This window comes from Drosophila miranda, chromosome 2 (assembly GCF_003369915.1).
Source record: "Drosophila miranda strain MSH22 chromosome 2, D.miranda_PacBio2.1, whole genome shotgun sequence".
NCBI classification, from domain to species: domain Eukaryota; kingdom Metazoa; phylum Arthropoda; class Insecta; order Diptera; family Drosophilidae; genus Drosophila; species Drosophila miranda.
In genome coordinates, this window is record NC_046675.1 from 5,275,934 (window position 1) to 5,289,139 (window position 13,206).

Below are 13,206 nucleotides of genomic sequence, written 5' to 3' on the forward strand. Positions count from 1 at the left end.
CAAACCATATAGAGTGAGCGAGAGAATTATATATTCTCTAGATAGAAATGAATTGTTGATACAAGATTATACCTGAAAAATTAAATTCAGCTTTGGAGACGAATTTATCGTATGTCCTCATGCTATCGCTGTCCTTCAGACTAGATTGGTCTTGAAGTGTAGTGGAATACGACCATTATTGGTTTTATCACATCTCTAGTTCCACAGTTTGCCAAACATAGGTTTTAGAGTTGCCAAAATTTAGATGGTAGAATAAAAATACATATATTCAATTTGTATTAAATAAATGGGATCACATTGGATTTGTATTAGGGTCGTTTCTACAACTTTATATGTTTCATAGAGAATCATTCAAATCTGAATCCGTTTTAGAGGTCCCCACAACAGCCCCATAGTATCAGCTGTTCGGATCCAACGACTTATTGTATATATAAAAGATCGATGCCAAATTAGCGCCCACAAAAGTTGGATCTACAAAAGGGGAAAGTCGCGACTTGTTCTGCTTGCCGTTTGTTATCTTGTAAAGTCCGGCCCATCGACCTGTTTTACATAGCATTGAATAAAAAAAATAAAAACAAAAAATCTACGGAGAGAATGATCAAGACGAGACTGCTGCTGCTCTGCGCGCTATCGGCGTTCCTCATGGGCATCGAGGCGCAGATAGCCTTCGTGGAGGACGCGGACATTGATAAGAAGAAAGTTAACTTGGCGGTAAGCTGTCGAGAGAGACTAGACGACACGAGCTTTGTCCCTGCTCTGCTTTGATAAGGCAATACAAAAGTGCATAAGTGAAAGCTAATTTCGGGAATGCCGAAGTTCGTATACCCTGGGGCTGAAAAATATATATTTCGAGTCTTGAAAGATGGCGCCAAAAACAGCAATTATGAAAAATCAAGTTTTTCCTGTAAAGACTGGTTTTTTTTTGCGGGAACAATATGATTTATGGGTTTTATTCGCATAGGAATGCTTCCCAGAAATGCCGTTTCAATTGATTTTTCCATAAAGTCCAGGAATTTTTGATAACTGGTCTATCAACGATCGTCTATATTGAGATACTTGATGCTCTCCTTTCTGCTGTTGCCAACTATAATACTCTCTGAAAGAAAGGGTACCAAACAGAGGAGCTTTATAATTATATTTATAGATAATCAATCATTACTCTCCCGCTCCCTCTTTGTACAGGGTCGAAAGCCGCTCTATTCGCCGGCGCGATGCCCGCGGTACCAGCTTCTATATCCAGGGGATCAGCAGCTCGATTGGGTCTGTGACTGTGCGCCAGGTGAGCATATGGCAGGCGATCAGCATTTCCGAGCGATGACATAATATGCTCGGGTACTTCCCCTGTCTGCTCTACTAGCCACGCTCTACTACCCGGAGACGGACGCCTGCTATCCCGCCTACAGGCAGGGCCCGTGCGAACAGGGCCAGATGCTGGTCCTCTACAAAGAGAAGATAATACCCGAGTGCGTGAGGAATCCCTGCAACACGGACGGCCATTTCATGATACGCGACACTTGCTACGAGTTCGGCAACACCAAGCACGAGGGCAATCCCTGTCCCTTCAAGGAGTACACCTATGTGCTGGGCGTAAATCCGATTAATCTGATGGTGGACTGCGTGAAGCTGTCGGTGCAGCTGGAGACGCGCATATCGCAGGACGAAACGGCTGCTCCACCGGACTACCACATTGAGCTGGCCGAGAAGTGCTCCCGCGGCAGCCGACTCCTTGCCCAGGGACGATGCACATAGGCAGTCGAGACGATTCGAATCAAATTCAAAAGAGATTTAAACCATAACAATAAGAATTCTTTATGTACAACAAAATCTATGCAGCTTTCGCTTTCTTGGCGGTATCGGGTTTGACGGTGTCCTCCTCGATTAGTTCCTCCGGCCCAAGGTCGTCCTCCTCGGGCAGATTAACAACATCCTCAAGACTCTGCTCATCGTTGGCCGTCTCCAGCTTGAGCAGGGCATTCTCCATGGAGGCCAGGAAGGAACTCTCCTGGTACTCCGGCCACTGGCGGAACTGTCTGAACAGTGTCAGCATCTGGCTGGGCCTGAGGTCTCCGAACTGCGTGTAGATGTTGATGCCCGGAAAGTAGTCCCTGGTGCTCATCGTAGTGCTTTGTATGGTGTACTGCGGCAGCTTCAGCGGCGACTCATCGGGATATGTGGGCGAAATCGGCTCAGAGGCGTGCGGATTGATGATCAGTCTTGGCCCACAGCCGGGCACCCATTTTCTGCAAAAAGAGAATACATCAAATGAAGGCGGTTCTGGCTGGTTGTAGAGCCTTCTACTCACTCGAGATTGGGTATTATACGATTCCGCCGGCTCACATAGTTCTGCTTGATGAAGAACCAGAGAGCTATTAGGTCCTGGGGCGAACACAGCTCGTGGAGATTGCGTCTGGGCACAAATTTAACCAGATACAAGTACTCCGGATTGATGGACCGCACCTTGCCCAGCTTGCTGCTCTTCGTGAGCTTATAATCGGCCTGCAGCGGCAGGAAATCCTCCCGCGGCACTTTGGCAATAAACCGATGCTCGAAGAGTATTTGGAAGAGCACCGTCGTGGAGCGGTAGATCAGGTACCCCACCTCATTGTCGCAGGTCAGGTGCTGCAGGAGCAATAAATTGTTCGATTACCACGAATCGGAATGTGGGCAGTGCTTGATTGTAGTTACTATGTAAATGGGGGGAGGCATCGCTAGGATCATTTCGCAGCGGCCCAGGTTGTAAAGACTCGTCTGGAACACGAGCGAGTTGATGAGATGCTTGAAGAACGCATACGATCCCACGGCGCCAAAGACCAGCATGTTGATATCTACACCCGAACAATCAATGGGTTAGTGGTTGCGTTGCCCCGTTCATCTGTTGATTTCTCACCGTCTGTGAAGGGCCTCTGGGGCACGTCGTGCAGCAGCTCGGCCACCCGCACCCCATTGTCCATCTTGTCCATGAAGACCAGCTTCCACAGGTTGACCAGGTCGCCGTGGCGCACCTTCACCCGCTCCGGATACAATGTGTGCAGCTCATGCAGCCGGGGCATGAAGTATTCCATGCTCTCGAGCAGAATAATCTTGCGGAACTGCGTCTCCCGGTCGAGCAGGTGCCGGGTGAAGTGACCCGGTCCGGAATTCAGCTCCATGACTGTGTCGCAGCTGCTCTGCTGCAGGTGCGGTTCCAGGTACTGGCCAATCCTCTGTGCCGTCTCTGCATTGGCCACATACATGTGCGTGGGTGTTTTTTGCTTTTTGCTGAGCAGCTTCTCTGGGTACTCGCCGCTGTACCGGGCCACCAACTCCCGCTTGGCCTTGCTGCTGAAGCAGGCGGCGCTTCTGCCGAGCCTCCAGCCAGATCGCAGTGGCAGCATGGCGGGTACCAATTGAATAAACAAAATCTAAACTTTAAAAGCCGACCCCCGTTTGTTTACAAAAGCAACAGTTGGATCAATGGCGTTTTGCAACACTCAATCATTAACAGCTGAATGTAATAAAATTTGTTTTTTTAAAAACAAGGTAAAATGTTTCCAAAAAGATTAGTTTGGTATTTGAACACTCATCCGAAGAGGTTTGTTTTTATTTTTGATTTAATTTGTTTAAATCTAAAAACATCCATGTAGCGATACTTATCGAATAGAGGAGGCCAATCATCGGCTAGTTGCTACAAAACTTGTTGTTGTTTTTGGTTATGTTTACGGGCAGAATTTTCTTTTCATCGAATTTTTGAATATATTGTGAATCTTTAATTAAAATATAAGCGTTCCGGCCATGGGACAGGTAGCTTCGATGATTGCCCGCCGGGCGAATCGCTTCAATGCCGAGAATCGCGCCCATCGCATTATTGAGCGCGAGAAACCCACACCGGCGCCCAAATTCGATTCCAATCTTAGGGACATGGAACGCACGCTAGAATGTAAACTATTCGGACAATAGTCGGGGATGTTCGGACTTTGTTTAATCTCGATTTTTGCTTCCAGTGGATCCCAAGTTCGTGGACAAACTCAACCTAAAGGACTCCACTTTGGACACGCGACTAAAAGACGTTTATGTAACGTCACAGGATCGTTTTGTGGGTTAAAGAAAACGCTAAACAGATCGATAAATACTCATAATATACTCCCCTAGATTGCACGGGTGCAGGAACGTCAGGCGGCGGAGTCGGCAGCGGACACTGCAGAGCAGCGACCTCTTCCATTAGAGCGCAAAACTCCGGATGACTATGAGTACGGCTACAAGGAGCCCAATCGCGTCCTGACCGGCCATTGCTCCCTGCGGCAGGCCCTCAAGTTCATCAACGACCATCAGATCGAGCCGGAATTGTGGCCAGCCAAGAAAATAGCCGACGAGTACAAGCTGAAGGAGACGAATGTTGGTAAGAATGGACGGACCCCGCCTGCAGAACCCGCTTTCATCCTTTTCTTCTTACTTGCAGAGAACATACTCCATTACTTTAAGACGTTCAATGTGTACATACCCGACCAGAAGTACAAGGACACATTGCTGACGCAGGCCAAGCAGAAGATCAATCTCCTCAAGGAGAAGACCGGCGTCCCGGACAGTAGTTCATAGTTAGCCTCTACCACAAAATAGAACCCAATTGTTGTTTAATCCTACGATTTATTGTACAAATCAGACCATGGCGTTCGGTGGGCATTCGTAAACGTTGAGCGACCTGTCATCCGAAGCGGAAATCACCTTGTCGTTGCCGGGGCTGTAGCGCACGCTCCACACCTGATCGCTGTGCTCGTTGAATGTGTGCAGGCACTTGCGCTCCGAGGAGTCCCAGATTTTCACAGACCGATCGCTGGAGGAGCTGGCAAACCGCTTGCCATCCTCGGAAAAGGAGACGCACAACACCCAGGAGGCATGGCCCGACAGTGTTCCCACCACATCAGAGTGCGCACTGCAAAGGGAAGGGGGGTTACAAAAGGCGCTTCAGTTGTTTCGGTGACTGCCACTTACACATCGTAGAGCTTCATGTGTCCATCGTCGGAGCCGGTTAGCAGCATCTGCGAGTTCGGGGAGAAGCACAAACTGCGCACGGGCATGGCATGGCCCTCCAGGGTCTGAGCCACTTTGCCAGCGGCCACATCAAAGATGGTGATAATGCCATCAATGGCTCCGCTGGCTATGTATTTGCCATCTGGACTCTGCAATGCAAAATGGAATAAGTGTAATGGAGCACTCTACGGCCTGGAGGTTGGTCGTCGTACATATGCAATGCTCAAAGTGTATTTGCCATTCTGGGCATCCAGCACCTGCTCCGCCTTGCCCGTCTCCACACTGTACATGGATATCTTGCCATCGTTCAGACCAGATATCACGTACTTGTCGCACGGCGAGAAGCCCACTGTCCACAGATCCACTGGCCCGAAGGCTAGCAAATGTTTCTTGTCCCCAGTCCTGGCATCCCACAAACACATCGTGGAGTCCAGGGAGCTGCTGGCAATGGCTGTAAAAGAAAACCATGAATCTAGATCGTTAAAATATATATTCAAGACTCACTTTGACCATCGGAGCTGACGGCAACGGAGACGACGCCCAGGGCATGCCCCTTCAGGGAATGGCGGAGCTTCAGTGTGTTATCCTCGCGTATGTCCCACACTTTTACCAGATCGTCGAGGCCACCAGTAACAATGAACTCTTTCGACTTGGGCTCCTTTTTGTCAAAGTCGAAGGGATTCTCCTCTTCCGGCTCCGTGGCGGCATCATCTTTTGCAGGCGGCAGTGGATCGCTGCCCCATGTGCAGCTCCACAGCGAATTTTCATGCGCATTTTCCTCTCTGTGCAGTAGCGTAAACTAAAAATGATTGTTTAGTCGATCATTTGGCAATAGCAGGACCGGACTCACCATTGTAAACAATAACTTAAGAAAAGAAAATTTATTTCGCAAAATGGTCGACCAGGTGGCAACGCTTGACAACAAACAGTGCGATAGCTATCGATGACGGTAAAATAATTTAACTATCGAAAATGAATCAAAAGTATCAAAGAGTAATGAAACTATCGATAGTGGTGGCACAATTTCGATAACTATTTTACGTTAGACACATGAGCCCAGAAATTAGCAAGACTCGGTATATTTTTAAAATGAGACCGTATATTTCGGTGCTGTTCTGAGGGTAATACTGTAGAAATACTGGTTTTCGCCGCGCGCCCATGTGATGGTTTTTAGTGCTAAATGGTATTTTTGTCATTTATTAATTTAATTTTCAATTTTATATAGAAATCCAATAAAAGCAAGTATTTCGAATAGGCCAATCATGTATAGAGATGATTCATCAATCGCATAAAATTGAGTAAGCATGGCTAAATGTTCCATATAGATAGTATTATTCAACGGAACAAAGAATATGAGAAATTTGTCGTTTTTTTGAATCGAATTTGAATTCCCCGCAGTTCGCTTTAGCAACAATGAGTCCCATTCCATACACAATGTTGAAGCAACATTTACTTGAAAACCGTTTTTTGGTCAAAATAAAATACTTACAAGCAATTTAAAGAAGCAATCTTGTAAAAAATGTATTTATCTATGCGATAAAGCTAAGTGGGCAAATCTATATAGCTTGGCAATACCCGAATCGCCGCAGTTTCGCTTTAGCAACAATGAGTCCCATTCCATACACAAACATGCTGCTAATTCCATGCACACATACCCTGGGGGAAAATGGATGATAGGAAATGTGTGTCATCCTATGCTCTAGATAATGCAGAAACTAGATAGTTTCTGTTTTAAACGATATTTTGCATGTCATCGTCTGTCTACAGAGACCAAGAACTGGTACTGGGATCAGGATTTATTTACAAACACCTAATCGAATGCATGAATAGACCAAAAAAAATGCAATCTAAGACAAGGTCTTTACTAATTACGTTTGAAAGCAGGTTGGAAAACAGTATCTTTATATAATATTCACGAAATAGGGTATACAAACGCTCATACCCTGGTTGACAACAAATGAGTCTGCAAATACCAGCAACATTGACGTCACAACCTGCGACATTGAACATTTTTGTTGAAATCGTGTTTTTGTCAAAACAAAAAACATGCAAGTACTTAAAAATAATTAATCTTGATCAAAATTGTTTCAGCAATCATATAAAATTATCTGGGCAAAAATAAGAGATCTATATAGCTGGGAATATTCGACGGAAGAAAGATTAACCAAGAATTAGTCGTCATAACCGGTTCAGAGCAATGAGTCCCATTCCATGCACACATACCCTGGGAGAAATGGATGTTATAGAGTTTTGAACATGTTTGTCTTCCAAGGCTCAGTAGGTATCAGGATCGACATAAATATATACAAGATACTAATAATGTACTTGAATATGTCTAAAGAATATCAATTTGAGAAAAGGTCTTTATAAATCACGCTTCCCCTTCATATAAAATTGACGAAATAGGGTATACAAATACCTATACACGCATCATGTCTTCAAATACCAGCAACATTGCGACTCTTTTTTGTTGAACTTTTTCGTTTAAACCTTTTTTTACAATAAATACAATAAAAGCAAGGACTAAAAACTAACCAATTGTGTAGAAAATTGATGCATTAATTGGATAAAAGTACGTGGGCAGCGCTGAGGGTTATATTTAATTAGTTATATTCCACGGAAGATAGAAAACGAGGAATATGTAAAAAGAACTTCAATTCGTCAGTATATTCACGGTATATTTCTTAAATGAGACCGTATATTTTGGTATATTTTTGAGGTATGTCTTAGCGATAAATACGCGGTCACACTTTTTTCAAGCGCGCTCCCTGTCAATTTCATCAATCATATAGAACGCCAATTAATGCAAGTATTTCGAATAGGTCAATCATCTATAGAATTGATTCATCAATCGTACAAAATTGAGTGGGCATTTCTAAATGTTCTATATAGATAGTAATATTCCACGGAAGATCAAAATCGAGGAATATTTTAGTACAACTTGAATTCGTCAGTATATTTACGGTATATTTTGAAAATGAGGCGATATATTTCGGTATATTTCTGATGGTGTTATGTTAACGATAAGTCCGCGGTCACACAGAATATTTTTGCGCCCGCCCGGTAAACAACGTGAAATTTACGTCGAATTTTGCTCGGAAAAATATCAAAACAAGTGCAAGTGAGTAGTGCAGCGCTCTGCAGAAGTGTATAAATGCAATCTGAATTGAATGCAAGTGTCGTTATATAATGCGAGTGCTAAATAAAAACGCACCCAAGGTGTCATTCTTTATAAAGGAACAGTACGGACGCCGATTCCGACGATTTTGATGACCAACTACGAAAAACGGACCAACGCGTGCTCTTTATTTTAGTTGATTTTTTTCGTTCGTATTTTGTCTGTGTCCGGGAGCCGCGTGTCTGGAATATATTAATAACATTTATAGTGAAACTTTAAATGTGTGTGTGAGAGTGTGGTGGGGGGCGGTCTGCGTGTGTGTGCAGCAGCAGCAGCTGAAGAATATTTTATCATTCATATCTGCGTCAAAAAGCGAAAAGAAAACTAAATGTAATTTCTTTTAATGCCAGGATTTGCCTGCTGTCTCTCTTTGCTCTCTCCCTGCGGCTGCACACGCACTTTCCATTCTTCCTCCCCTTCGTTCCATTTGTGCAATTAACCGGAGAATAAGAAGGAAATAATAATACAAGAATTCGCCTCGCCGCACTTTCTTCCATGTGTTTTTATGTGTTTGTTTTATTGATTCCCGTTCGCATCCATCTCTACCTTCGCGTTTCGTCCCCCCCACAAATCCCGTTTAACTGTTCTCGCTCTCTGCCTCTCCCTCGCTCTCTCTCTCTTGATTCGGTTCGGTGTAAACAAGTTTATCTTTAACTTTGTCTCATCTTCATCTTCTCTTCTTGTTTTTGTTGTGGTTCTTCCACGCGACTGCTGTTTTTTTTCTCCAACAAATTTTAATTTGCAAATCGCTTTTAAAATAAATCAAACACAACAGTTTTTTAGCTGAATTTGTTAATCATAAAGGTGAGTGAAATCCGATGATAAATATTTTTGTATGTGTATTCTTAGCAGATTTGCATAATATGGTTTTATGTAATCAAATGTGATTTTTATGCAAAAATTGTGTTATAGTTATAAGCTTTCCACGCTTAAAATACTGACTCGATAGGTGGTTCCATACAATACAAAATTGTCTATGTATCAAATTCTCCTCTGATGATAGAATGTTGAACAGTCGATTGTAGAAGGATTTCTAGAGTTTAAGAGAATACTGCTTGCAGCATTCATGTGTCTGCCTTTGCTGCCGTAAAGAACTGCTTGCTAACTGTGGATTCTCAAGGAGAGCAACAGAACTGCTTGCAGCACTTTGCAGCTGAAATGAAAGAGAACTGCTTGCATAAACGGATCTTCTCCCTTCCAACACCTCTCTCGCGGCTGTGGCTCTGCCCTGCCGCAGCCTTCACACATAAACGGTATTTATGGATAAGAAAAAAAGCTGTCCCCTAAGAGGTGCTCCACACACACAACAAAACAGCAAACAGCAGAAATGGGATGGGCAAAAAAAGTAGACCATAAAACATAAATGCATTCACGGCTGCCTGCTGCCATTAGTGTGAAAACTTTTCACAATATCATGTTGAAAGAAAAAACACACACAAGAACAAAAACCAAATGGAAATCCAGGGCAGGCCAAGAGGGGGAAGGAGAAGACAAAAAAAAAACGCAGAGAAAAAGCCTAAGCCGATGAGCAACTGTGGGCCGCCTGCCCTCGCGGAATGTGAAACAAAGTTATTATTCGAGTGGAGAGAGTGGAGAGAGCGGAGAGCCTTGATCGAGGGGAGGTACTGGCCTGCCCTGCCCCTGCCCTGCCGCCTGCGGAGTCAAGTGCGGAAAAGCGTTGGCTGGGAAAAGCGTGACAAAGTCAAAAGCAAGGCAAAAACTGGAGCGGGGCAATATTTTTGGGCCATCTCCATATGACATCATTGCCAGGGGGGGCGACACGGTGGAGACGACAATGATAGAGCAAAAAGCAAAAAGAAAAGCCAAGAAAATACAAGAGAAAAATGCTGTTGAGCCAGCGAAAAGCACTCGCAAAAGATTTGATGCATTAGCCTTGACATTATTTCAAAGAAAAGTGCAACAGAGATTGGGAAGAGGGGAGAGGGGTAGTACTCTTGGGATCCACTATCATCTACTGGTCCCAGGGGATCAAGCCGATCCTTCAGCCACGCTGATAAGTGATATCAGTGCTCGTTCATCTCATTGTACAATAATAAATGGCATTCATTGAACTCTGGAGGGCATTGCCCAGACACCAGACATCTTCACGCCACAAAGACTTGCAGATCTCGAAAGTATCTTTGGCTCGGCACTCTAGCAAATGATAATGTCTGTGGAAATATCTAGTATTCCGCTGGGAGTGGGGGCCACCTAAAGTACTTTTGCCGCCTGCATAGCCAGGGCCAAAGAGGCTTTTGGCCATAGATAAGATAATTATTTCAATGCTATTTTTAAACCATAATTTTCATAAGCCGAAATTTCATTTGTAGAAGGTTATTCTGCAGAAATGATATCCCCAAATTAGGGCCACAATAAGCCATATATGTGGGCAGTAGAATTTTTGGGAAATATTTTGATTAAACATTTAAGGGGGAGTCCCAATTTATGGCCAAAAGCAAAAGGCAGGCGTTAATGGCCGATGGGGGTAAAGGTCATTAGCATATATGGGACAGATGTTGGATTCATGTAAAATGTGACATTTTTTTTATTAGAGTGGATCTCTTAGATTATTTCTCAGGATCGAAACCACACAAAATAATCTATATCCCTTTCTGCCCTTTATTTCCTTTTAATCCCTGAAGCACTTAACCCATCTGTAACTCTGTTGATCTCTTCCCCTTGACCTTGCCCCAGTGCAAGTGAGGGGTGAAAAAATACGTACAAGATATGAGACCCCGCTCTTCCCTGGAAGCACTTGAAAATCGAGTGTTTTTACCCCATAAAACCATTTCTTTGAAATTTGAGCAGCTGTCTTTTGGTCTCTCTCTCTCTCTCTCTCTCTTTTTGGGTAGTGTTACGCTCCCTCTGTACCCTGTCTTTGGGTAGTGTTTCTCCCCTCTGTTAACCCCTAAAAAACGCAAATTGATATCTTCTAAAGTCTACAACTGATAAAATGTCAAAAAAATTAGACAAATTAGCGGCCAAGGCTATGGGTTTTTTTTAAATAATTAACACACCCCTAATCAATCTAAAATACTTAAAAGTGGGGAAAAAGGAGTATATAGTATTTATCTGGTTTTTTTTTTTACAGCTTCCATTGTATAAAATCAGAACCCCTATATAATGAAGATGTGACGATTATAATTGTGTCGATATTCCAATAAAACCTACAAATCGAAAGCCTAGATATAGGCTTGTAGGGATATATTGGATTGGTTTGCCCTTCTCCGACTTAAGGGACTCAACACGCGACGTGCAATAGCTTTCATCGTTTGCTGCCTATATTCTTTATATTTGAAACACCTTTTTTAACGAAATGATCGGCTCGATCTGTTGGAGTATCGCAGTCTTCAGCCACCAGATGAGGCCTTTCTTTCTTTTCTTTTCTTTTTGTTTTCACGCCTTTCACGTGTTTATGGCCCCCTTGCCCCCCATTACCTCCCTCCCAAGCGCGTTTGCTTCATTATTAATCCCATTTTTGACGCCATTTTAATAACAGACGTGTGCTCTATGGCCAGTGGGTGAAAGGGGCGGAGGGGGAGGTAGGCCGTTTTGGGTGCGGTGAGGGTTAGAGGTGCAAAAGAAGGCGTCAATTAGCTGTCGTCTGGGCCAGAAAAAAACAAAAAAAAACACTTTCACAATTTATCAACAAAAAAAAAGAAAACTGAAAAAGAAACATCATCAAAATGTTCAATGTTCGTTTACAATTTGACTCTTTTTCGTCTGTAGTTTTCTTTTCTTTTTTTACCCCTTTGTGCGGGAGCCTTGTCTACGGAGTTTTATTATTAATTAAAAAAGCCAGACTGTCAGACAGACAGAGAGACATCATGATGATGACGACCGTGACCCCGCCCCAGGAGTGGGTTTGAGTTTCGGTTTTCCTTTGTTTTTCATTTCTTTTGTGATTTTTGTTCACATTTCTCGCTGAAAGTTCGCTGATCTGACAAATCAGAATTTGTAAACCTGACTAAAGGAAAAACATGAACGATTAGGCCACCACCCCCTTTCCCCCAGAGTAAGAGAGAGAGGCCACTACTCCGCTCATTCAATTATCATTTATTCAGCAGAGGCCCTAGACCTCAGGGTAGACCGGTTTCCAAGCTCTTAATGTGATTAAGTTGTTATGCTTCGACAGTCCCCGGATCGTGCATGCATAAGTTTTTCCATTTTCAATTTCATCCCCCTCCCCACAAAGTGGTGTGTGAGGGGAGGGGATTATCCAGGGAGGTATGGGGCGAAGGGGAGTTCTTGAGTTACCGTAATCCTAAGCCAAAGACTCTGGATAAGTGTGATGTCATGGAATATATGTAGTGTCCGCTAATAATCACTGCTTAAATTAGTATTTTTTTTAAATTTAGTTAGATCATTGCAGAGATTGCCCCGCCTGGCACTTGTAGGGCTAAGGCGACTGCTTGCGAGAGAGAGAGAAAAGTTCAATGGAAAGAGCGAGAGTGGGAGAGAGGAGGAATGGATCCCGCTAGAGAGCGCATCGAGTGCTTGAGAGCCAACAAAAGAGTGCGGGAATGGGAGGAAAGCTCAAACGGTGGTACTTTTTGGAGTGAGAAGGAGAGAGAAGGAAAGAGGTCCCGTTAGAGAGCGAAACTTGGAAAGGGAAGATCAAATGGGAATATAGCGAAAATGGATGGACTACTTGAATCCGGACTACTTTCAGCTTAACTGCATAGGTTGAGGAATTTACAAATTCAAAAATAACATATTTGGCTGAAGTATAACCAAAAAATAACCAAAAATAACCATGAAGTATAAGTTAGCATTAGGTAGTCCCAACTAGGCTTGATATTACGTCATATATTCGATCTGTTAAGGACTTGTAATAATTTTCTAGAACATTGTATATTCCTAAAATAATTCCATCGGTTTCTCCATCTTTCTATCTGTTTTGGGGCTAGAATCTTTTTGTTTCACACAGTTTTGCACACTTTTAAATATTTTTACACAGTTCAAGTTGATGTGAATCTCTCTGTAGCTCTGTAACCGGTTTGCCCTTTCATTTGCTTATTGAC

At 43.5% G+C, this 13,206-nt stretch overlaps 5 protein-coding genes across 5 annotated transcripts in view; 3 read left to right on the forward strand and 2 right to left on the reverse strand.

Moving 5' to 3' along the window:
• The first annotated feature begins 426 nt into the window (after positions 1–426).
• Positions 427–1,824, forward strand: LOC108156774. Its single transcript, XM_017288441.2, has 3 exons — positions 427–711; positions 1,183–1,279; positions 1,358–1,824. The coding sequence occupies exons 1-3, from the start codon at positions 595–597 to the stop codon at positions 1,747–1,749; spliced, it is 606 nt and encodes a 201-aa protein (XP_017143930.1). The 5' UTR covers positions 427–594; the 3' UTR covers positions 1,750–1,824.
• On the reverse strand, positions 1,785–3,467 carry LOC108156771 (dimethyladenosine transferase 2, mitochondrial). The gene is made up of 4 exons (XM_017288437.2): positions 2,888–3,467; positions 2,686–2,825; positions 2,303–2,619; positions 1,785–2,240 (listed from the first exon to the last, which is right to left on the reverse strand). Exons 1-4 carry the CDS (start codon positions 3,372–3,374, stop codon positions 1,826–1,828), a joined length of 1,359 nt encoding a protein of 452 aa, XP_017143926.1. The 5' UTR covers positions 3,375–3,467; the 3' UTR covers positions 1,785–1,825.
• A 194-nt stretch (positions 3,468–3,661) lies between these two features.
• On the forward strand, positions 3,662–4,611 carry LOC108156773 (protein NDUFAF4 homolog). The gene is made up of 4 exons (XM_017288440.2): positions 3,662–3,916; positions 3,981–4,072; positions 4,129–4,375; positions 4,436–4,611. The coding sequence occupies exons 1-4, from the start codon at positions 3,772–3,774 to the stop codon at positions 4,570–4,572; spliced, it is 621 nt and encodes a 206-aa protein (XP_017143929.1). The 5' UTR covers positions 3,662–3,771; the 3' UTR covers positions 4,573–4,611.
• LOC108156772 (WD repeat-containing protein 61) lies at positions 4,601–5,961 on the reverse strand. Its single transcript, XM_017288439.2, has 5 exons — positions 5,855–5,961; positions 5,509–5,803; positions 5,217–5,455; positions 4,966–5,153; positions 4,601–4,906 (listed from the first exon to the last, which is right to left on the reverse strand). Exons 1-5 carry the CDS (start codon positions 5,855–5,857, stop codon positions 4,633–4,635), a joined length of 999 nt encoding a protein of 332 aa, XP_017143928.1. The 5' UTR covers positions 5,858–5,961; the 3' UTR covers positions 4,601–4,632.
• A 2,079-nt stretch (positions 5,962–8,040) lies between these two features.
• LOC108155526 (F-actin-monooxygenase Mical) overlaps positions 8,041–13,206 on the forward strand; it is a 52,944-nt gene continuing 47,778 nt past the window's right edge. The window contains exons 1-2 of the mRNA XM_033390152.1: positions 8,041–8,125; positions 8,958–8,986. The gene's annotated coding sequence lies outside the window, so the exon portion shown is untranslated. The remainder of the gene's footprint in view (positions 8,126–8,957; positions 8,987–13,206) is intronic.

Coding starts and splice junctions, on each gene's coding strand:
- LOC108156774 (XM_017288441.2), top strand. CDS start 595: ATGATCAAGACGAGACTGCTGCTGCTCTGCGCGCTATCGGCGTTCCTC. Junction 712..1,182: donor AGAAGAAAGTTAACTTGGCG/GTAAGCTGTCGA, acceptor CTCTTTGTACAG/GGTCGAAAGCCGCTCTATTC. Junction 1,280..1,357: donor GGTCTGTGACTGTGCGCCAG/GTGAGCATATGG, acceptor CTGCTCTACTAG/CCACGCTCTACTACCCGGAG.
- LOC108156771 (XM_017288437.2), bottom strand. CDS start 3,374: ATGCTGCCACTGCGATCTGGCTGGAGGCTCGGCAGAAGCGCCGCCTGC. Junction 2,826..2,887: donor CCAGAGGCCCTTCACAGACG/GTGAGAAATCAA, acceptor GTTCGGGTGTAG/ATATCAACATGCTGGTCTTT. Junction 2,620..2,685: donor TGCCTCCCCCCATTTACATA/GTAACTACAATC, acceptor TTGCTCCTGCAG/CACCTGACCTGCGACAATGA.
- LOC108156773 (XM_017288440.2), top strand. CDS start 3,772: ATGGGACAGGTAGCTTCGATGATTGCCCGCCGGGCGAATCGCTTCAAT. Junction 3,917..3,980: donor CATGGAACGCACGCTAGAAT/GTAAACTATTCG, acceptor TTTTGCTTCCAG/TGGATCCCAAGTTCGTGGAC. Junction 4,073..4,128: donor TAACGTCACAGGATCGTTTT/GTGGGTTAAAGA, acceptor ATACTCCCCTAG/ATTGCACGGGTGCAGGAACG.
- LOC108156772 (XM_017288439.2), bottom strand. Junction 5,456..5,508: donor CGTCAGCTCCGATGGTCAAA/GTGAGTCTTGAA, acceptor TTTCTTTTACAG/CCATTGCCAGCAGCTCCCTG. Junction 5,154..5,216: donor ACACTTTGAGCATTGCATAT/GTACGACGACCA, acceptor TTTGCATTGCAG/AGTCCAGATGGCAAATACAT.